The sequence below is a fragment of the Balaenoptera ricei genome, chromosome 18 (assembly GCF_028023285.1).
Source record: "Balaenoptera ricei isolate mBalRic1 chromosome 18, mBalRic1.hap2, whole genome shotgun sequence".
NCBI classification, from domain to species: domain Eukaryota; kingdom Metazoa; phylum Chordata; class Mammalia; order Artiodactyla; family Balaenopteridae; genus Balaenoptera; species Balaenoptera ricei.
In genome coordinates this window covers 18,561,680-18,584,235 of record NC_082656.1, presented here as the reverse complement: position 1 = coordinate 18,584,235, position 22,556 = coordinate 18,561,680, and the positions used below count along the sequence as shown (strand labels likewise).

The window sequence follows — 22,556 nt, the reverse complement described above, 5'->3', positions numbered from 1 at the left end:
GCGGCACTGGGGGGGCGCGGGGTGGGGCGCGAGACTGAGTGAGCGGCTGAGTGAGTACCCCTATGAGGCGGTGAGAGGCCCGGGGCCTACCTCCGAGGAGCGGGGTCGCGGCGCCAGCTAGCAGCGGGCCCCCTCCCGGTCCCTGGGCCCGGCGGCGGCTCAGTTGCTAGGAGGCAGGGAAGCGAGTGTCCGGCCCCAGCCATGGAGGGCATGGACGTGAACCTGGACGCCGAGCTGATGCAGAAGTTCAGCTGCCTGGGCACCACCGACAAGGACGTGCTCATCTCCGAGTTCCAGCGGTTGCTCGGCTTCCAGCTCAACCCGGCCGTCTGCGCCCTCTTCCTGGACATGACCAACTGGAACCTAGAAGCAGCAATTGGCGCCTATTATGACTTTGAGAGCCCAAACATCAGTGTGCCCTCTATGTCCTTTGTTGAAGATGTCACCATAGGAGAAGGGGAGTCGATACCTCCTGATACTCAATTTATAAAAACATGGCGGATCCAAAATTCTGGGGCAGACGCCTGGCCTCCGGGGGTTTGTCTTAAATATGTCACGGGAGACCAATTTGGACATGTGAACATGGTAATGGTGAGATCGCTAGAGCCCCAAGAGATTGCAGAGGTCAGCGTCCAGATGTGCAGCCCCAGCAGAGCCGGAATGTATCAGGGACAGTGGCAGATGTGCACTGCTACAGGACTCTACTATGGAGATGTCATCTGGGTCATTCTCAGTGTGGAGGTGGGTGGACTTTTAGGAGTAACGCAGCAGCTGTCATCTTTTGAAACGGAGTTCAACACACAGCCACATCGCAAGGTAGAAGGAAACTTCAACCCGTTTGCCTCTCCCCAAAAGAACCAACAATCAGATGAAAACAACTTAAAAGACCCTGGGGGTTCCAGGTTCGACTTGATCAGCAAAAACACATGGTCTTCCGCTCCTAACCAAACCGAGCAAGATGAGAATAGACTCTCATCAGTAGTGACTTACAGTAAGGAATCTCCTCTACCCTAGGAGATGGCCATGAGAGAGCTCTGTCTGCCAGCATCTCACCTGGATTCTAGCACACTTGCTATTACATGAGATCTTGGGGGCTAGAATTTCAAATAGCGAATAGCCTTTTCTGAAGTCTTTAATGAAAGGGAAGTCAACTCAACCAACATCCTTCATCTCCTTGTAGGACTTTAAATAATATGTTTTCATTCACAAAAAAATAATAATAAAATAAAATGTCATGGGAAACTAGTCTCAAAGTATCTCTTTCTACATTTTGAAGATTGTTGATAATGGAAAGTACTTTTTGACAAGATATTTAATTTTCAGATTCAAACAAAGACATTGATAGCAAACAACACATAGAATTATAATAAAACATATTCACTGAATGGAAAAATCTTTATGGAATTAGTTCAGTAACTATAGTTGGATTTCATTGTCTTTATAAAACACATTTTACCATAACTCTGAAGACTTATAAAACATGATCTAGAATAGGAGAAATGATTATAATCTATTAATAACTACTGACCACAGAAAAATACCTTTAATAAATGCAAACACAGAATGGTATCTCGTTTTACAAATAAAATACGAACTAGTGTACTTTTCTTGCTACATTAATTCTTTAAAAATATATCTTCTAGCCTTTTGATTTCAAAATAAATGCTCACTGTAAAAAAAAAACAAACTAACTTTTTATTTTATATGCTTCTCTATTGTTTGAAAATCCCCTCCCTTCCTCTTCTCTAATTACACTCCCCAAGGTTAACTACTAATAATAGTTTAGTTTTATTCTTCCTGACATTTGTTTCCAGGCAAACACAGACAGACATACGTGTTGTTCGAGTACACACACAACTTTTAAAACATGGGATCATACCACACATACTGTTTTGTAAGTTATTTGTGTTTCTTAATAGTAGATCCTGGATTTCTTTACATGCCAGATTTGATAGATCAACTTCATTCTTTTTAAAGAGCTGCACAGTGTTCCTTAATATTGATGTACCAATTTTGTTAACCACTTCTCTACATGTAGATATTACAGTAGCTGCTGCTCCCCTGCCCCTTCTATCTTATAATCTATTTTTAACTTATTCACTGATAATACAAGTATAAATTAGGATTAAAAATTATGATGCCAGTTCCCCTTTGAAAGAAGCTGTAATGTGGTCATCTAATAGTAATAAACTTTTTTTTACTTTAAAGATTTTGGCCTTTCATCACTGGTAATCATATGCAAAAGTTGTCATTGTTTTCCATGCAGTGTTATCAATAATTCTGAAGATTTTCACATATAACTGATTTTCAAATTAACTACACATTATAGCCTAATTCTCCACTATCACTCAATTACATGTAACAACTCTTTATTGGTGTTTCTACAAGCCTACTGTAGTACGGCGTTGTCTAAGGAATTAAAAATAAGTCTTTCACAAAGGACTTGCCTTCAGGGAGCTTTTGGGGAAAAAAACTTAGTTACATATATGAAACAATTACAGCAGAATATAAAGACTGGAGAAAATGTAAAGGGAAGAAAAAATAATCAAGGGACCAAGTATTATAAGGTACAATATAGAGATTACCTAGTGAGGAGAGAAAAGGTAAAGAACTAATGGAAGAAATGGGAATTTAGATGCACTTTGGAAAAGTACTAGGATCTGGATAGTGAGAAAGAAAAGGGGGGAAGATACTCCCGGCAAGGGAAAATGTTTTAGGAAAATCTTGAAGACTGGCATGAAAAAAGAAAGGGGAAACAGTAGGAGAGGGGAAAGAAAGAGAACTAGGAAAAAGGGAGAAAAGAAAATCATGGTTAAGACAGAAGCATACAGGAAAAAGTTTCTGAGATGGAGTGGCGGGCAGGGAGGGTTGTTTGTTGCTTAGGCACATATATTTACTGTCAGAGGAAGAAGCCTGGGGAGAGGTAAAACTAAAAGATCCTAGTGGGAAAAGAAGTCAGTGGTAAAGGAAAGAGTGAAGAGAACAGTGAGACACAGAGATATCCCCTAGAGGGAAGAAGTAACCCAAAGGGTAGCTGCTCCCTAAACACTTGGCCAAATGCTTTAGTCCCATATCAACCAACATTAGCATTCAGCCCCTTCACTGGCTTCTGCAAGAAATCCAGGTACACCAAGGATTTCCTAATTTCCATACGTTTTTATTTGTGGGGTCACAGTGAGAGTCACATTACACAATATACAGCATTTCACTTGGAAAGTCTCATCTAACATCTCTCGAGGGTTCCCATTCCCCTCCTGCCAGATTTTCCCTGTACCTTTCACTTTTTTCTTCCCATTATTTCTGTCCCAGCTTCTACTTCCAAATCTGTGTATGTAACTCATCCTGAACCTTAACAAAACAGGCCCTTCCAATGGACACAACACACCTCATTAAAAGGCAATTTAACAATCATCTTCTCATACTTGAACAAGCCCCTTGTAGACTCAATATTCATCACAAATGAATTATCAAGGCATTTCTTCCAAACAAATTCAGCATTTTCTGCAAAAACAAAAATTCTCGTGCCAACTACTAAAAGACCAACGATTTCTCCATCTCAATACAAAATCAAAAATACAGATGAAAAGTTTTCACCTTAGTAAAAAAAGCATAACTGTTATAAGAAGCAGAACCAATCTTCCTAAGAAATAGAAGAAAGATTTTTTAAAACATAAACTACCATTGGCAAGAATGTGGTGAGACAAAATCTCATATGCTGCTGTGTAGAATAAAATCACTAAGAATATATCTAGAAAACAATTTATCAAAATATTCATGCTCTTTAACATACTATTTCTACTAACAGAAAGCTATCCTGAGAAAATAATCAGAGATATGGCCAGATAGTCAACGATGTTATCGTAATGTTATTTATAATAGGAAAGCCTGGAATGTTTACAAAAAGAAAAGGCTGAATAAATTATGCTATGCTATCATCTTATAATAGAATTTAATAGAGGTGTCAAAATAATATTTTAAAGTGTCATATATTCATATAAGAAAAATAATATGTTAAATAAAAATCAAAAAATAGAATAAATATGAATATTTCAAATTCACTTTTATTTTATTTATTTTTTTAAATGTGAGCAGTTTATTAGTGTTTCTTTGAAACACTATCCATCCCTTTGACTCACTCATTTGACACAGCTGATTAGCCCCTCAGTTTTTTTTGTTTTTTGTTTTTTTAATTTATTTTGGCTGTGCTGGTTCTTTTTTTTTTAATTAATTTATTTTTTTGGCTGCATTGGGTCTTCATTGCTGCACACGGGCTTTCTCTAGTTGTGGCGAGTGGGGGCTACTCTTCTGGCGGTGTGCAGGATTCTCATTGCGGTGGCTTCTCTTGTTGCAGAGCACGGGCTTTAGGCGTGTGGGCTTCAGTAGCTGTGGCACGTGGGTTCAGTAGTTGTGGCACATGGGCTCTAGAGAGCAGCCTCAGTAGTTGTGGCACACGGGCTTAGTTGCTCCATGGCATGTGGGATCTTCCTGGACCAGGGCTCGAACCCGTGTCCCCTGCATTGGGAGGGTGGAGTCCTACCCACTGGACCACCAGGGAAGTCCCTCAAATTCACTTTTAAATTATATATATACACACAACCATTTGTGTGTCCATACACACATATAATTTTACATAGATAAAATTAGAAGGAAGTACAATGAAATTTTAGAAGTAATTTTCTTTGGGTGTTAGGATTGATTACTTTTTCTTCTTTTATTCTTTTCTGTAATGATCAGAAGCGAGATGAGGAAGGGAATGTCATCACTTGCAAAGCATAGCAATAAGACACATGCTGTGCTGTTGTTGTGGCTCTAAGGCCTACCATCGACATAAGTCCATCTGTGGCAAATGTGGCTACCCTCCCAAGTGCAAGAGAAAGTATAACTGGAGTGCCAAGGTTAAAAGATGAAATGCCACTGGCACTGGTTGAATAAAGCACCTAAAAATTGTATACAGTAGATTCAGGCATGAATTCCCTGAAGAACATCACCTAATCCCAAAAGAGCAGCTGTTGTAGCATCCAGTTCATGCTTAAGGGTTTCAATAATTAGTCACTCAACAAATGTTAAGAAAAAAATCAAGTTTTCAACCATAGCATTCGTAAGTGGAAAAAAATTTTCTTTTTTTAAAAGCAGCAGCTACGTTTCTCTATAAACGGCATTTTTTATTTTTTTGACACAAGAAATAGGCATTTTTTAAAATGTAGGCTCTGATATATATAATGTATACACTCTACACTGTTGTATTCTATGACTATGGTGAACTCTGCATACTCCTGAGTTTCCATTATAACCCCATGCTGAGGAAAGTTATGAGTGAAAAGGAAAGGAATAAGTTTGCTGTTGTCCTGATTTTTACTTCCTAACTGACAACTTTAATGACACTAGAACATAAGCTAATGTGAAGGAAGGGAACTTCTGTGTTTTGTTCACTGCTTTATCCTCAGCAAATATTTGTGAATAAATCTCCAATTGATTTTTTCAAATTATGAATCACATTACTGTTCTACTATATTCTTTGTCTTGAATAAAAAAGTAAGACAAAGAGGAAGTGCTGACTTTTAAGTGATGAGTTGAGGAACCCATTAAAAACAAATTAGTTCTGGTTTTGTTTTTTTTTTTCCTGTCCCTACAAAGGGGATGATGCTTTCTCTCTAGAGAAGCTCATCTTAGGCTTACTCTGAAGTGTTCTACTTTAGTACTAACTTTCTTCATAAATTGTATCCTGCTAGTCTGATTAAATCATCTCGCCATCTCTTTTATTTTTCCTATATCTTTTTTCTCTATGTATGGCCTTCCATGCACAGTTGACCCTTGAACAACTTGAGGTTTAGGGGTACCAACCACCAACAGTCAAAAATCTATGTTTAACTTTACAATCAGCTTTCCATAACTGCGGTAACCACATCTGTGGATTCAACCAATTGCAGATCATGTAGTACTGAAGTACGTATTTACTGAAAAAAATTCACACATAAGTGGACCCATGCAGTTCAAAACTGTGTTGTTCAAGGGTCAACTATAGTTTCTTACTCTTTTTAACTGTGCCTTATATGCTGGTTTAACATATTATTAAATTTTTAAGTTCTATTATGAGATTTTTCATTTCTGATATTCTAATTCATTCTTATTTTAATGTGCCTTGTCATTTTTATAGTCTATTACTCTTTATTTATGTTTTAGAATCCCTCTTTTTTTAAACATCTTTATTGGAGTATAATTGCTTACAATGGTGTGTTAGTTTCGGCTGTATAACAAAGTGAATCAGCTATACATACACATATATCCCCATATCCCCTCCCTCTTGCGTCTCCCTCCCACCCTCCCTATCCCACCCCTCTAGGTGGTCACAAAGCACCGAGCTGATCTCCCTGTGCTATGCGGCTGCTTCCCACTAGCTATCTACTTTACATTTGGTTAGAATCCCTCTTTTATTTATTAAATATATTTATCTTATGTATTGGATATTTCTAATAGCTGAAATATCTGTAGATCTGTTTCAGTTGTGATTTCTGCTGACTCTTGCTCATAGTGTTTTGATTTTTTCCCCTTGTTATGTTTTGTGATTTTTTTTTAAAAATTGAGTTTATTTGTTAGAATTTTAACTATGATTATTTGATAACTAGGTTGATAATTCCTTCCATGGAGGATTTGTGATTGTTTCTGGCAGGTACTGAAGAGTGTTACAGACCCAAGTCTATTTTCTTTTGGACCCAAGTCTATTTTAAATTAAAACTCTCCATTTGTAGAGTTTAAGGACCATGAAAATAGTGTAAAATAAGGCCTCAAATCCAAGTGAATGTAAGCAGGTAACCAGGAATTATTCAGGGGGATTTTAACTCCACCCAGAGCTGTATGCCTCTCCAGGATGGTCTCTGATAGGCCCCCTTCATTTTGCAGAACGCAGGGAATTTTCCTCAGTCTCCATTCTTCTCCATGCACAAGTTTCTATGCCAACAGAAAGTGATGGATGCCCCCAAAGTATTCAGTGATTTCAGCACTCGTTTACCTCACAGAATATACTTGCTTGGTTTCTAGCCCCAGAAAGTTTCCCTTATTTTCTTATAGGTTCATCCATTCATTTTAAAGGATTTTTAAAATACTGAATCTAGTATTTTACATATTTGGTGGATGTCTTGTCTATCATACTGCCAGAAATGGAAGTCTATTTAATACTTCTACGATTGCTTCGTAAAATTTAAATCAGGATATTATAATTACTCCTGTGAATTTTATTTTAGTGTGTTAACTGTAGTCTATAAGTTTGTCAAGGGTACTTAAAATTTTGCCTGCATCATTATATTAGCTTACCTTAGAAGTTGTGTATCATCTGCAAATTTTCTTCAACTTTCTCAGCCTTCACCAAAGTCACTGATCAACACAGCTTCTGACAAAAAGAAAAGCATAAAATTAATTTAAAAAATCTTTATAGAAATTTCAACGTTTTTCTTATTATCATGTACATAGAATTATAAATTGAATTTCCATCATAATCATATAAAAATGAATCAAATTAAAATAGGAATATCTCCCTACCCCAATTACTTCAAGTGGTAGACTTTTTAAAAAGTAGTACTGAACCAAATAAAAATATTTCATCATTAGGGAAAACCAGTAGAAATGTGAAGGGGTGGCTTTGATGAGGGGAACTCTAGCACCACTGAAATCTCTATCAGCCCTAACCTTCCACAGGAGGAAACCACCTTATCTAAACTAGTATCTTAAAGGCCAATACAAAAAGGTTGTGCAAAGCTTAGAAGAGCTTTGAAGTGTCACGAAGGGAAGCTTTGAAAGGTTTTTTGCTTTTAACAGCATCATGAAAACCCATGCCTGCTAGATTTTTTCTTTTCTGCTTTGCCATAGTTTTAGTTCACATCTGTCACAAATTTCAGTCATCAATGGCAACTTTTATAAAATTTTTATCTCCAACATCAGTATGAGGGCGTTGATGTGTGCATGTGTGTATGCTTGCATTTTCCCATTAGAAATAAGAGAAAACTTACACTCTCTCCTTTAATACAATGCTCTTGCATGAAGAACGTATAAACCACTGACTTTGGATCTGCATCTTTATTTATTTTCTGAGCAGCAACTACTGGTTTAAACAGAACATTTAGCTCTGGATGTTCTTTCTTCTCAATATTTGATGTATATCCTGCAATAATGTAGTAGAAAAAACACAGGCTTTGGAATCACATAGATCTGGGTTTAAATCTCAACATCCCTCTTAGGAAAATAATATCACAAGTCTCAACGGGTAGCTGCAAGAGCCAAATTATATAGCATATATATAGTGCCCAGCACAAAGCCTGCTACGTAACCTGTACTCTGTTATCTTAGCTGTCCTTCTGTGTAATTTTGTACTTCATTTCCACTTCGCTCAATCTATCAAAGGACTTTCCAGAATAAATTTTCTAAGTCATAGCCCTGATAAACTACTGTGGTTTTGTTCAACAATTAACATTTTGCAACACTTATTTTACCCAACAATAGACATAAAATACTTTAAAAATAGCAATACAACAATTATACTACTGAATATACCCCGCTAAGAAGGTACAGTTATCCCTTGGTATCCATGGGGGATTGGTTCCAGCTCCATCCCCCCATGGATACCAAAATCCACGGATGCTTAAGTTCCTTATATAAAATGGCATAGGGTTTGCATATATCCTATGCACATTGCACATATACTTTAAATCATTTCTAGATTACTTATAATACCTAATACAATGTACATGATATGTAAATAGTTGCCAGTATGGGGTAAATTCAAGTTCTGCTTTTTGGAACTTTCTGGAATTTTTTTCCCTGAATATTCTCGATCCGCGGTTGGTTGACTCTGCAGATGGAGAATCTGAAGATACAGAGGGCCAATGTACAGTCCAAAATCTATATTCTAAAGTCACTAAAATTGTTCCTTTTCTTGTGTGGCTATGTCACCAAACTTCTATACAGTTATGTAAATTTATTTCCTTTGTAGATTTTTCTTCTCTTTCTACCTTTCTACTTAATTTAATTTTTGAATATGTAAACATACATGATTCTAAGATTGAAACCATGTAAACAAGTTATAATTAGAGAAATCTCTCTATCATTGGCACCTTTCCCATTCCTTCCTTCTACATATTTAATAGATTACTCTATATACTCTTCTGTGCCTTTGTTTTTTCCACTTTGTAATATATTCTGCAGATCACCTGATATTGGTACATGGAGACTTTCTACATTCTCTTTATGCCTTCTGGTGAAAAGGGTGACTTGGAAGGGACACCATCAACCTGGAGATTATTCCATTGCTGCATGTACTTTAATCAGTTCCCTATTAATGGGCATTTTGGTTATTTCCAATCTTTCACTAATACAAGTAATTCTGTTGTGACTAAATTGTTACAAATGCCAGTTTATATTTTATGCCAGTGTGTCCTTAGAACAGATTCCTAAGTTAGATGTCTGGGTCAAAAGACACACGCATATGTGATTCTGCCAGATACTACTAAATTCCCTCCTGGGCTTTGTGCTTTTGTATCCCCAGCAGAAATGCATCAAAGTGCCTGTTTCCCCACAGTCCATAGAACATTTTATATAACTATAGATTTTGGTGAGAAAGGCTTTAGTGTAGTTGTGGTTTTTAGAATAGCTTTCACTTGTATTTCTCTTTGTATGACTGAAGTTGAACATCTTTTATATGTTTTGTCATCTGCATTTTTTTCCATGAAATCTATTTTCATATCTTTGGCCTGTTTTTCTACCAGGTTGATGGTAATTTGCCTTGATTTTTGGAGGTTATTTTCATTAAGGAAATGAGGTCTTTGTGCTGTAAATTCAAATATTTCTTCCCAGTTTGTCACTTGTCGTTTGACTTTGTTCATGGCATTTTTCACCATGTAAATATTTTTTTAATATAGTGGAATTTATCATAGTTTTAATTTTCTTCTGAGATTGAGTCATAGTTATAAAATCCTTGGCTTACAATTTCATAGACTTTAAATTTGTTCCATGCCTATTTTGCTTTGTATGTTGCTATTGAGAAGTTTGTTGCTAACCTCTTCTTTCTGTCTGGAAGCCCAGAGGTACTTTTCATTATATTCAAAGTCCAATAGTTTTTTTTTTTTGTTTTTTTTTTTTTAATGGATATTTATTTTACTTTTTTTTTTTTTTAAAGGAATTCCTTTTTTTTAAATTTTTTATTTATTTATTTATTTTTTATTTTTGGCTGTGTTGGGTCTTCGTTTCTGTGCGAGGGCTTTCTCCAGTTGCGGCGAACGGGGGCCACTCTTCATTGCGGTGCGCGGGCCTCTCATTATCGCGGCCTCTCTTGTTGCGGAGCACAGGCTCCAGACGCGCAGGCTCAGTAGTTGTGGCTCACGGGCCTAGTTGCTCCGCGGCACGTGGGATCTTCCCAGACCAGGGCTCGAACCCGTGTCCCCTGCATTGGCAGGCAGATTCTCAACCACTGCACCACCAGGGAAGCCCCAAAGTCCAATAGTTTTATTAGGACATGACTTAGTGTTGACTACTTGGGATCAATTTTCCCAGTACACAAGGAGCATTTTCAATACGTAGATTTAAATCTTCTGTTACTTCCAGAATGTTTTTGTGGATTTAAGTTTAAATATTACCTCAGCTACTGTTTTTTTCTTCTTAGGAACTCTAATTTTACATATCATCTATATAAATCATTTTCTCTCTGACTTTTTACCTTTCTTCATTTAATTTTCATTCTTTTGGCTGTCTTCATATTTTTTCTCAATGCCCCTTATATTGTTTCCGTTAGGTATCTTGGACTTTAGCTTCATTTTAAAAGATGATTATTTTTTGTCTTCATTTCGTTTCCTGAGTTCAGTAAATTCACCTTCCATTTCTTCCCTTCTTTTTTTGTCTTGGGGTTCTGAATTTGAGACTTTATCTCTGCGAATGCTCGTTTAAGGGTATTTCATTCAGGTAGGAGTATTTAATTCAGGTAGTTTTCTTTAGCTCTTTAGTTGAGTAAGCTGTGGGGGAGACTTTTCATCAGCTGAAATATTTTGATTCTCATTTTATTTTTCTACTTATAGTAACCTTATATGGGTGTTGCCTGCCATTTTCTGTTCATTTTGAAGGGTTTCAATTTTCCTAAACTAATTAACAACGGTACATAGACAGGAGTGAGGGATTTGTAAGAAATACTGGATTTTTTTAGTTCAATAGCACCTTCTGTTGGTTTAATAAAGTACAGACTTTTAAAAACCAGTGACTCCTTTTTGGGTGAAAAAGGGTTCATCTATCTTCTACTCTGTTTCACCAAGATCCTTAATTTCTACTACCTCTTCGTTCTCTTTACCACCAAGCCTCCAGGTAAATGGTGACCCTTCCAAGTCATTCTGTTCCCAGAAGCAATATCTTTCTGAGATGGCCTCTTTGATCCCGTGTACTTTCAAGTCCCTTTTGTCTAAGGAGTCTCAAACCTTAGTATTTCCCTCCTTAGGGTGGGGTTTTCTCTTTTTGGAGTTATTTTACTTGCATTCTACTGACGCCAGTTCCTGCTTCCTTTTTCTCTGTTCTGAAGTCTCAACCTCACTTGTCACCTCAGCATGGGGTCCAGAGCTGAGTCTGCTGCATTTCAGTTTATCTGCCTACATAATCATAATTTGAAATTACTTTAGTTAGGCAAGGGTGGTGGTGATTTACTTTGCTCTCCTTACAGATCTGTATGGTTTTTTTTTTAAAATAAATTTATTTATTTATTTATTTTTGGCTGCATTGGGTCTTTGTTGCTGCGTGGGCTTTCTCTAGTTGCAGCAAGTGGGGTCTACTCTTCGTTGCGGTGCGCGGGCTTCTCACTGCGGTGGCTTCTCTTGTTGTGGAGCATGGGCTCTAGGCATGCGGGCTTCAGTAGTTGTGGCTCATGGGCTCTAGAGCGCAGGCTCAGTAGTTGTGGCACATGGGCTTAGTTGCTCCTCGGCATGTGGGATCTTTCTGGACCAGGGCTCGAACCCGTGTCCCCTGCATTGGTAGGTGGATTCTTAACCACTGCGCCACCGGGGAAGCCCTGTATTGTTTTTTAAAAGGATGTATGGAGAGACTTGGATTTAGACAGTTGCCACCATCCTACAGAAACCTTGACCCAGGTTTAATTTTTTAATTTTTAAATTATTTTCTAGTCTTATTACATGTGGTCAAAATTTTGACTTTTTATATTTTGGAACTGATATATTCTTTGTGGTCTAATACATAATAGATTTTTATAACTGTCCTATGTGCATTTGAGAAGACATATTCTCTATTAATGGATTCAGACTTTGATACAAATCTGTAAGATCTACCTTACTGATTATGTATAATAATGATTAATTTTCTTGGTCCACTTAACCTGACATTTTGAGAGAGGTGTGTTAAAGTCTTCTATTATTAGCAGGTTTCTATTCCTTTTCACATCTAGTAGTTTTTACTTTATGAAAACTATTGATGTGTCATTTGGTAAACAGATATTTTAAAAAATCTTCATTGTAAATATAACCGTTAGCTTCATGAGGGATATTTTATAATATCCTTCATCTTAATGCTTTTTGAACTAAACTCTGCTTGTCTGATACCAAGATGATGAACCTTGCTTTTTAAAAAATTTGCATTTCCTGATATATTTTCACCCTTCCCTCTATTGTTGTTATTTTAAAATTATTCTTCATTTCTTATGAACTCCTTTTATTATTCATACTTTTTACAACTGTATCTTTTACATACAGCAATCATTAAGTTGAGCCCATATACATTTATTAATACACCTGATATATTTAGTGTTGTGATAATGATTCATGTTCTATTCATTTTGTGTGTGTGTACAGATAAGTACATATAGAAAATAAATACATATAGAAATAAAATACATATAGAAAATGTGTGCATATCATTACATAGTTCTCTTTGCTCTTTTTAGGGTAGGTATTTCTTTAGTATTTAGGAACGTTTTTGTTATTGGGGTTAACTCTATAGTAATATCTTTATACAATACTTTTCATTCCCCTCCCCTCTTTTTAAGATACTGTTAGTTCCCTGCGATTAGCAGTAACAAAATTAGTAACTTCCTCTTCTCCCCCACCATCTAGTTTTGATCACTGGTATTACTTTTATTAGCGTTTTATCTTACACATCTAAGTATACATACTTATTTATAGTATGTTTATGTCCATCAGTCAGCTTCAAGTGCTATCCTTTTCCTTACAGCTAATTCCTATGAGGCAAACAACCACTTTATTCTACTTTTCACTTACACTCCCCTTCCCCCCTCCCTTTTTCTGTGGGCTATGTTATTTCTACATCATCAGATTATACAACATTTACATACCATTCTACCACAATTATTCCTATCTTACAATCTTAGTGCTACACAAGATATACTCAGTGCTTACAACCTGACCTCATGTCAAAGATTCTCCAGTCATTTCCTGGTTGCCTGAAATTTGTTCTCTAGTATATTCTTCAAGAAAGATTTATAGGAACATTATTCTTTGAGTTGTTTCATGTTCATATATGCTTGTTAATGGCCTGAATTCTTGAACTATAGTTTGGTCAGATATGGAGTATTTATTTCCTTGAATATTTAAAAAATGTTGCTTTGTTATTATCTGGCATGAAATGTTGCTGCTAAAAAAATCTAATCCAGGGCTTCCCTGGTGGCGCAGTGGTTAAGAATCTGCCTGCCAATGCAGGGGACACAGGTTCGAGCCCTGGTCCGCGAAGATCCCAAATGCCGCAGAGCAACTAAGCCTGTGAGCCACAACTACTGAAGCCTGCGCGCCTAGAGCCGGCAACAAGAGAAGCCACCACAATGAGAAGCCCGCGCACCGCAACGAAGAGTAGCCCCCGCTCACTGCAACTAGAGAAAGCCCACGTGCAGCAACGAAGATCCAACACAGCCAAAAATAATAAATAAATAAAAATAAATAAATTTATATATAAAAAAAATCTAATCCAGTCTAATTTTCTTTCCAGGTTTACTTGGTCTTTTTTCCATGGGTGCAGAATTTTTTTTCTTTATTTTTAAAATCCAACAATTCTACAAGAATACTTCTGTGTTAACTGACTGTTCTGGGTTGAATTCCCCAGATTCACAGTGTGCCTTTCAACGTATATAGATTTAAACTTTCTTTAAAGTTTTCCTGAATTATAGTTCTAATAGTTGTTCTGTTCCACTGCGTTGGTTTACAATTCTTTTTATCATGGTAAAATAAACAACATAAACAACAATAATAAACAACAAAACAAACAACATAAAATGTACCATTTTAAACATTTTAAAGTATACAATCCAGTGGCATTAAGTATATTCACAATATACTTGTTAATGTTACATAACCATCACCTCTGCGCTTTGGTTTAACAAAACCAAATACACTCCTAATACACTTATTTTTGCTCTCTTTGTCTGTCTTGTCACTTCCTTTTCTTTAAAAAAATATTTATTTATTTATTTGGCTGCGCAGGCTCTTAGTCACAGCACATGGGATCTTCATGGGATCTTTGTTGTGCCATGCGGGATCTTTAGTTGAGGCATGCAAGATCTAGCTCCCTGACCAGAGATCGAACCCAGGCCCTCTGCATTGGGAGTGTGGAGTCTTAACCACTGGACCATCAGGGAAGTCCCTGTCTTGTCACTTTCTTTTGGCCCCTTTTCAAAAATCTTCATCTGTTTGATTTTCTTCAATTTTCTCCTATCTACTCTTTATTTCTCTTATTGTGCTTTCTATGATGTATATTCACTCTTGTTTTCTTTCTAATTTAATCATCATTAAAAATATCCTTTTTTCTAATTCTTTCTGGAGTTCTGCCAGCTCTCATTTCACATCCTTCTACATAGCTTATTCACCTCATTTCTGAGCCCCTTTTATTTCTGATTTGTGTGGTTCTTTCAAAGGTTTCATCTTTCCCTTAATTTCTCTTTGCTTTATTTTGAAATATTTAATTACCATTTTCATCTGCTCTTTGGCCACTTTTTTTCTGGTGTGTTTTCATTATATGATGCAATGCTCCACGGCTCATTTGGTTTTTTTTCTTATGATAACTTAGTATGTAATTATCTCATAGTCCCTTTTCCAATATATTTATATGTTATCCTAGATTAAGAGGTTCGTTCCTATGTCACATTGTACGGACATATTTCAGTTTTTAAAAATCCATTCCCCAGTTGAGATATCTGGGTTGTTTCCAGTTTTTGGTGATTATAAATACAACTGCTATAAATACTTGCAGAGGGGAGACTACAGGTTTTCATTTCATGAGAAAAGCATACAGCAGTTGTTGGGGAAATGCAAATTAAAATCATAATAAGATGTCACTTCATATCTCATTATAATGGCTAAAATTAAAAAAAAAAAAAAACTGATAATTCCAAATGCTGGCAAGAGAGAGTAGCTAATGGAGCTCTCATATCTTGCTGGAAAATTTCAACCTAGGAGTGGGATTGCTAGGTCATATAATAAAGGTATGTTGGATTTTATAAGAAACTGTCAAAGTCTTCCAAATAGCTATAGTATTTGCATTCCCACCAGCAAGATTTGAGTCCTGTTGCTTTGTATCCTTGCCAGCACTTGTGTTATTTCTTTTCTTTTTCTTTTTGTTTTGTTTTTTTGCCATTCTAAGAGGTTGTATAGTGGAATCTCACTGCATTTCCTCAATTACTATTCTATACTTTTCTCATGTAACAGAAAATAATGATCATTTTTCTATGTCATTAAATAGACTGTATCACTAAATACCCTTTGCAAATAATCCTTTTAAAAGGTTGAAATATAGCCTATCGTGATGGGTGTGCCATAATTTATAAAACCATTCTTCCACCATTGGGTAATTTTTATTTCCAATTTTTCACAAGTATAAAATTACATTGTGATCAAAAAGTTTTGACTCCATCTCCATTTTCATAGAAGCTTCCTAGAAAGGGTCAAAGAGTATACATATTTATGTCTCTGATGCAGTCCGACAAATTGCTTTAAGTATTTATTTCTTTAATTACAAGTTAAATACTTTTCATGGAAGCCGTTTGGGCTTATACTTTTGTCACCATGAGTCCATGTCTTTTGCTCATTTTCTGTCAGATACTGATGTTTTTTGGTTTATTTTAAAAATTTTATTTATTTATTTATTTATTTTTGGCTGTGTTGGGTCTTCGTTTCTGTGCGAGGGCTTTCTCCAGTTGCGGCAAGTGGGGGCCACTCTTCATCGTGGTGCGCGAGCCTCTCACTATCGCGGCCTCTCCTGTTGTGGAGCACAGGCTCCAGACGCACGGGCTCAGTAGTTGTGGCTCACGGGCCTAGTTGCTCCGCGGCACGTGGGATCTTCCCAGACCAGGGCTCGAACCCATGTCCCCTGCATTAGCAGGCAGATTCCCAACCACTGCGCCACCAGGGAAGCCCCCGGTACTGATGTTTTTATATGTTGATTTGTAAGAAATGAATACACTCGCCAAAAGTATAGACCACACTTTACATGTAAAGCAATATAGGCCTACCTCTGACCTCCCCACTCAATTCTTTATTCTATTTGAAAAATGAAATATACTTCAAATGAACAAACATTTATCCAATATCAACTACATACAAACATGTGTTCATCAGACTCAGGAAGTAGTCTTGCCTTCCAGGGAGTTATTTTGTTTCTCACAAGCTTGTAAGAAACAAGTAGCATTGTATAAAATGCACAATTTGAGTATAGCGTGATTAGAAGAGATTGTGATTGAATGAAACCTATTTATACTTTAAGAGGAAGTTGAGCTAGGCGTTGATTACTTTCAGAAGAAAGTAATTTGGGACAATGGAAATCATTTTTACACACAGAGAAAAGGAAAGTACCAGTCCCTAGGTCTGCAAGTGATAGGCCATGAGCACAGTATTTGAGGGTCACAAGCAACCCACCTTACTTCTACCAAATGTAACTGAAGGAACCTAACAGAATCATCAAAAGTTCATGAAATCATAACAGAAATGATGAAATTGTTACTTTAAAAAATTTTGTAAAGATATTAAAAATAACTTTCTAAAACCCAAGGTTGAAAATAAAATACTACTCCTACTACCACTTGCAAATATTCTGCCCACTCCCCACTCCCATACATTTTAGCCTTTAAGTTAAAAGCCTGTGGCATATAATGGCAGGAAGTGAAGCAGCCATCTTGGTCCACAAGATGGAGCTGTATGAGGATGGCAGAGCAACAGGTTAGAAAGAGCTTGGGCCCCTGACTTTTTCTAGCAAAGCCACCTGGTCAGCTCATACTTTTACCTAGGAAAGAAATAAACTTTTTATTTTATTAAAAAAATATTTTTTTAGACAACAATTATTTTTCAGTTTCTCCATCACAGAAGCCAAACCTTAATCTTAACTAATACAAATTTCAAGTTAAGGAGTATGGGCTTTGTCAATAATACAATGGCATATAAAATGTTGTTAAGAAAAAGAAAGGAAAGGCCTTAATTAGGGCAGTGGCAGTGAGAGCAGAAAATGAAGAAAGCCATTTTGGAGGCTGAAGCTACAGATTATACAATTGGGCAAAAGGAGAAGTAAGAATTTGAAGTTTTACATCTGAGTCACTCAGAAGATGCTTATACCCATTAATCAAGATAGGAAACATGAAAGAGGAAGAGTAGTATATAAATTGAGTAGATCTAATTGTCCAAAAGGCTGTGAGAAATGTGTGTTAAGTGCTTAAGAGAGCAGAACTTGGGGCTTCCCTGGTGGCGCAGTGGTTGAGAATCTGCCTGCTAATGCAGGGGACACGGGTTCGAGCCCTGGTCTGGGAAGATCCCACATGCCACGGAGCAGCTGGGCCCGTGAGCCACAACTACTGAGCCTGCGCGTCTGGAGCCTGTGCCCCGCAACGGGAGGGGCCGCGATAGTGAGAGGCCCGCGCACCGCGATGAAGAGCGGTCCCCGCACCGCGATGAAGAGTGGCCCCCACTTGCCGCAACTGGAGAAAGCCCTCGCACGAACCGAAGACCCAGCACAGCCAAAAAAAAAAAAAAAAAAAGAGAGCAGAACTTGACTTTAGAATTAGGGCTCATTTGCACAAAAATGATGGTTTAAACAGCAGGAACAAATGAGATTTCAAAGGGAGAAGTCACAGTAAAGGCAAAACTTTAGTGTTTCAGTTCCCCTATCCTTTAAAAAAAACAAAATATATTATAATTTAAAGTTTACTCCTTTAAGTGAAATATGAATGTCCCTTGTGTTTACCTCACAATCATTTTCAGTAGTTAATGGACAGTCTCATGATTCAGGCATCCAATCAATTTCATTGATTAGCTGACCACAAACTGCAGTAGTCATTTTGATCTTTATATAGGTTTTTTGTTTTGTTTTTCTTTTTTTTTAAATTGAAGTATAGGGACTTCCCTGGTGGTCCAGTGGTAAAGAATGCGTCTTACAATGCAGGGGATGCAGGTTCAATCCCTGGTCAGGGAACTAAGATCCCATAGGCTGTGGGGCAACTAAGCCCACGTGCCGCAAACTACAGAGCCCATGTGCCCTGGAGCCTGCGTGCCACAACTAGAAAGAAGCCTGCGCACCGCAAGGAAAGATCCCGCATACCTCAAAGAAGATTCCGTGTGCCGCAACTAAGACCCAATGCAGCCAAAAATAAATAAAATAAATAAATAATAAATCTTTTTTAAAAATACAAATGAAGTATAGTTGATTTACAATGTGTTAATTTCTACTGTACTACAAAGTGATTTGGTTATACATATATACATTTACTATATTCTTTTCCATTACGGTTTATCTCAGGATATTGACTATAGTTCCTGTGCTATGCAGTAGGATGATCTTTATATAGTTTTAAGTCATTTTTTATTTTTAGTCACATCATTTAATTTATTCCCATAATGGACCTTATTGGTTGAATACCAGAAAAATAATGGTGAAACACACCAAATTAAGGAAGAATATAGAAATATTTCTGAAAATCTCAAAATGTTCCCCCAAAGTGACACTTATATGGTCAAAATTATTTACAAAGCCCAGCAAGGTATTTCTGGTACTTCAAAAATCTCTAACATATCAATCTAAGTTAAATGACTTTTACTTAAAGTCACTTAACATTGTTCATGCAAAAGTGATATTTTAAAAAATTTCTACAGATCTTCAGATTATATATTATGAAATCTAGAGAACTGTATTCTTCAAAGAAAAATCTGAAGACACTTACCTAATTTGTTATTTTAAAATTACTTACATAGAGAACATATTTACGCAATATAGTAAATGTAAACGTAGTATTTTGACTTTAAGTTGTGTTAAAAAGAAAATAGATTGGGATTGACATATATACACTAAATGTATAAAATGGATAACTAATAAGAACCTGCTGTATAAAAAAATAAATAAAACTCAAAACAAAAAGAAAATAGAAAAGCAATAAATTTTCTCCAACAGAAGAGATCGAAGGCACTAATAAGTTTGGTATCATTTACTGAGATTGTACACTTTCAAGAAAAAATGGCAACTACAGCATTATTACTTGAGGGTTCATTTTCATTATCTAAATTTCCCTATAGTAGGATCTCATAAACAGACCTCACAAAAGATTTATGAACCTGTCCTCATTATTACTCACATGTATAAAGTGGAAGCAACAAATAAATTTAGTTCAAACAAATTGAAGGTCAAGTTTTCCAGAAAGCAGATTTAAAAATTATGTTTCAGCTAGGCTAAAAAAATGTATATATCCATACCTCCCAATTACTGTATGTTTTAAATGTATTCAATCAACAATTACACTTTTGAATATATGCCAGGAACTATGATATGTGAATGCTATCCAAAAGTTTTTGCAAACATTTACTGAGCAGCTACTTTGTGTTATCGGTGTTTGTTAGCCACCAATTGCTTACTTTTATTTTTTTGGCTGCACTGCACAGCTTGCGGGATCTTAGTTCCCCAAACAGGGACTGAACCCGTGCCCCCTGCAATGGAAGCACAGAGTCCTAACCATCGGACCGCCAGGGAATTCCCACCAACTTTACTTTGATAGCCTATACAGTCCTCCCTGGAAATCCGCCCAGGATTGGTTACAAAATTCTCCGCAGACACCAACATTTCTTACGTACGTAGTACCTTAGCCATCAACTCAACACTAAATTACTGATACTGGAACTCTTGCAACTTAAGTTTTTAAGACTCATGAATAAAAAGTAAAATTGTAAAAGAAAATTAATTTTCAATTATTATTTTACTGCTGTTCTCTTTGGTATTCCTGCCATGGTACTTTTGAGTTGGGTTACCAGTTAACCTTGGATAAATGAAAACTAAACTCAAGGCAATAAGTGTCTTTTCTTTCTTCTCATGAGTGTCAAAACTGCTGAAGTTAATCACAAAATATTAACCTTTTAGCTAGGTTTTCAGATCCGATAAAATTTCCCCTCAAATGAATGACCATGCGTGCTTTCTACTTCGATTTTTTTAAATAATAAGGAGGAAAAGGAGGTAATTCCTGTCTCCCTCCTCCCATCCCCAAAGAGCTCAGAAGTTAAGATGCTTTTTCTTACAAAAACCTCTCCCTACCCATGACGAAGCAACCAAGGATGCCAAGGCAAACCCGGAGATTCCTATATCTTCAGCAGATTGTAACAAGGAAAACCAAAATTTGACAAAATTCTTCCTTCATTTCCACTGTTTCTGCAAAGATCAACCACTTTCTTGCTTTTAAAAAAAGACCACTGCAGGAATGCTGGCCGTACACTAATGAATAAAATTGCCCTAACGCAGAACCTGACGCTCACTTCTACCAAAGGAGGGCCTTAGTCAGAGGTTAACTACCGAGTAGGGCAAACACTTTAGCAGTCACTCCCTCGCAAACGACAGAAAATGAAGACGTCTCTTTCGAATCTGAGGACAGTCGTGAGGTATCTCCCCGTCCCCTTCCATTACCAGCCTTGTTCCTTTCTGAATCAGGCAGCCCATCAGCCAACCTCCTTTGTCAGTAAAGAGGGTTGATGGTCAGAATCTTTTCGAGACAAAGATTATTGGAATAGTTCCCTGGAACCCAAGGGATCACTGTTAAGGCATCAGAGTCCTCGCCAAGCCCCGACAATAACAAACCAACCAAAGCCTGCGATCCCCATCACCGCCACCATTTATCGCTCTTCCTAGCCAGGGCTGAGACTCAGACCAGGAAAACCTTTCCCTTTCAGGGAAGTAAGAAGGCGCCAGGTCTGTTTCCTCAGGCCCTTCCTCTCCTCCACTGCTCCCTCAGAACACCTCTACATCTTGCGCTGCTAAGTACGCTTTCAACCGCCAAGCAGCCCAGTCCCAGACACACCCAAGATGGCTCCAACCACCTACCAGAGGAAACAGCTGAGCCACCACTCCAGCGATGCCGTCCTCTCGACTGCGGATATCCCCATTGGTCCAGCCAGAGAGCGCGAGACAACCCGAGAGTTCTGGCAGCCAATCGGGAGACGGCGCGCTTCGGCGCTGCCGCGTTGCCGACGGTACGCGCGCGGAAGTTCTGAGGCGTGGACCCAGTGGGTGTGCAGCCAATGGGCTCCGGGCCAAGTGGTGGAAACCGTCAGTGTCCGACTCCTCCCATTTCGGGTTCGCGTTAGGTAGGCCTGCACGTTAGAGGTCCTCCGTCCCGGCTGAAGCGAGGCGGGACTGTTTTTGCTGAGGTGAGGTCTAGTAAATGGTGAAGTACTTCCCGGCCAGAGGGCACCTGGGGCCGTGAGGTCTCGGTGGCGTGCAGTGGGAGAGGAGTCCGACCCGCGGGGGAACCCAGCCTCGCCAACGGAGCGGGACGAGCGCAGCCCTCCGGTCTGGCGGGCGGCGTGGAAACCGCAGTCGAGCCGGTGTAACTGAGGCACGGCTGTGGTTGGCCCTCCCAACGGCTCTTTCGGCCCAGCACCCGGGAACGCGGCGGAGCTCTCGGCCGCGTGGATCCCAGCCCTTGTCACCTCCCTTCTTTCACCCACGTGCAGTCCCGGGCTGGAGAAGGGACTGCGGGCGCAGTGAGTTCTCAACCCGCATTCCAGTCTCTTGTCACCCGATGCACATCTTCATGTGAGGTGATTCCTAAGCAGCTGGGGATCCTGAGGCTGTAAAAGGGGCTGCGGGGAGTGGACTGCAGTCCAAAATCCAGAAGCAGAATTTGATGGTTTAACCACTGACCCATTTCACAGGTAAGACCACACAAACCCTAAATAAGTAAAATCATTTACGCAAGATCACGGAGTTGAGGTCAGATCCTAAGAGCTCCTGACTCTCGTTAGCCACGATCCAATAAGGAATTATCCCCAACAGTTAGTTAAATAAAATAAGGAACAGTATGTAATTGTGCTCTTGGGCAGGTGGAAACCTGCAGTGAGTTCTGCATGTGTTAATGAGGCGGTAGATTGGAATAATCAAAAAACGGGCTCAAAAACCAGGCTGCTTGGTTCCTTAGTTGTTCTCTGCCACTTAACAGTGTGGCAGCTTTAGCTTCCTTGTGAGAATAACGGGCATGCTAATTTATCCCACATGATTGTTAGGCACATTAATACGAACGCGTGAAGTATTTAGAAGCCTGCCTGTCACATGGTTTATACGCAATAAAT

At 38.1% G+C, this 22,556-nt stretch overlaps 3 protein-coding genes and 1 pseudogene across 11 annotated transcripts in view; 3 read left to right on the top strand and 1 right to left on the bottom strand.

Annotated features, from left to right (window-relative positions):
* Positions 1 to 21,351, bottom strand: part of CAB39L (calcium binding protein 39 like) — a 95,666-nt gene extending 74,315 nt beyond the window's left edge. Inside the window, exons 1-3 of one of the 2 annotated variants that reach the window (XM_059903006.1) lie at positions 21,310 to 21,351; positions 7,309 to 7,384; positions 91 to 363 (exon numbers count right to left, since the gene is read on the bottom strand). The gene's annotated coding sequence lies outside the window, so the exon portion shown is untranslated. The remainder of the gene's footprint in view (positions 1 to 90; positions 364 to 7,308; positions 7,385 to 21,309) is intronic. The other variant, XM_059903005.1, reaches the window with a different exon arrangement.
* LOC132352737 (protein ILRUN-like) lies at positions 175 to 1,014 on the top strand. The gene has a single exon (XM_059903420.1). The coding sequence runs from the start codon at positions 202 to 204 to the stop codon at positions 1,012 to 1,014; it is 813 nt and encodes a 270-aa protein (XP_059759403.1). The 5' UTR covers positions 175 to 201.
* Positions 4,742 to 21,325, top strand: LOC132352736 (large ribosomal subunit protein eL37-like; annotated as a pseudogene).
* A 132-nt stretch (positions 21,352 to 21,483) lies between the features above and the next one.
* SETDB2 (SET domain bifurcated histone lysine methyltransferase 2) overlaps positions 21,484 to 22,556 on the top strand; it is an 82,998-nt gene continuing 81,925 nt past the window's right edge. For 6 of the 8 annotated variants that reach the window (XM_059902609.1, XM_059902602.1, XM_059902607.1 and 3 more), the window contains exon 1: positions 21,484 to 22,142. The gene's annotated coding sequence lies outside the window, so the exon portion shown is untranslated. The remainder of the gene's footprint in view (positions 22,143 to 22,556) is intronic. The other 2 variants (XM_059902603.1, XM_059902599.1) reach the window with 1 other exon arrangement.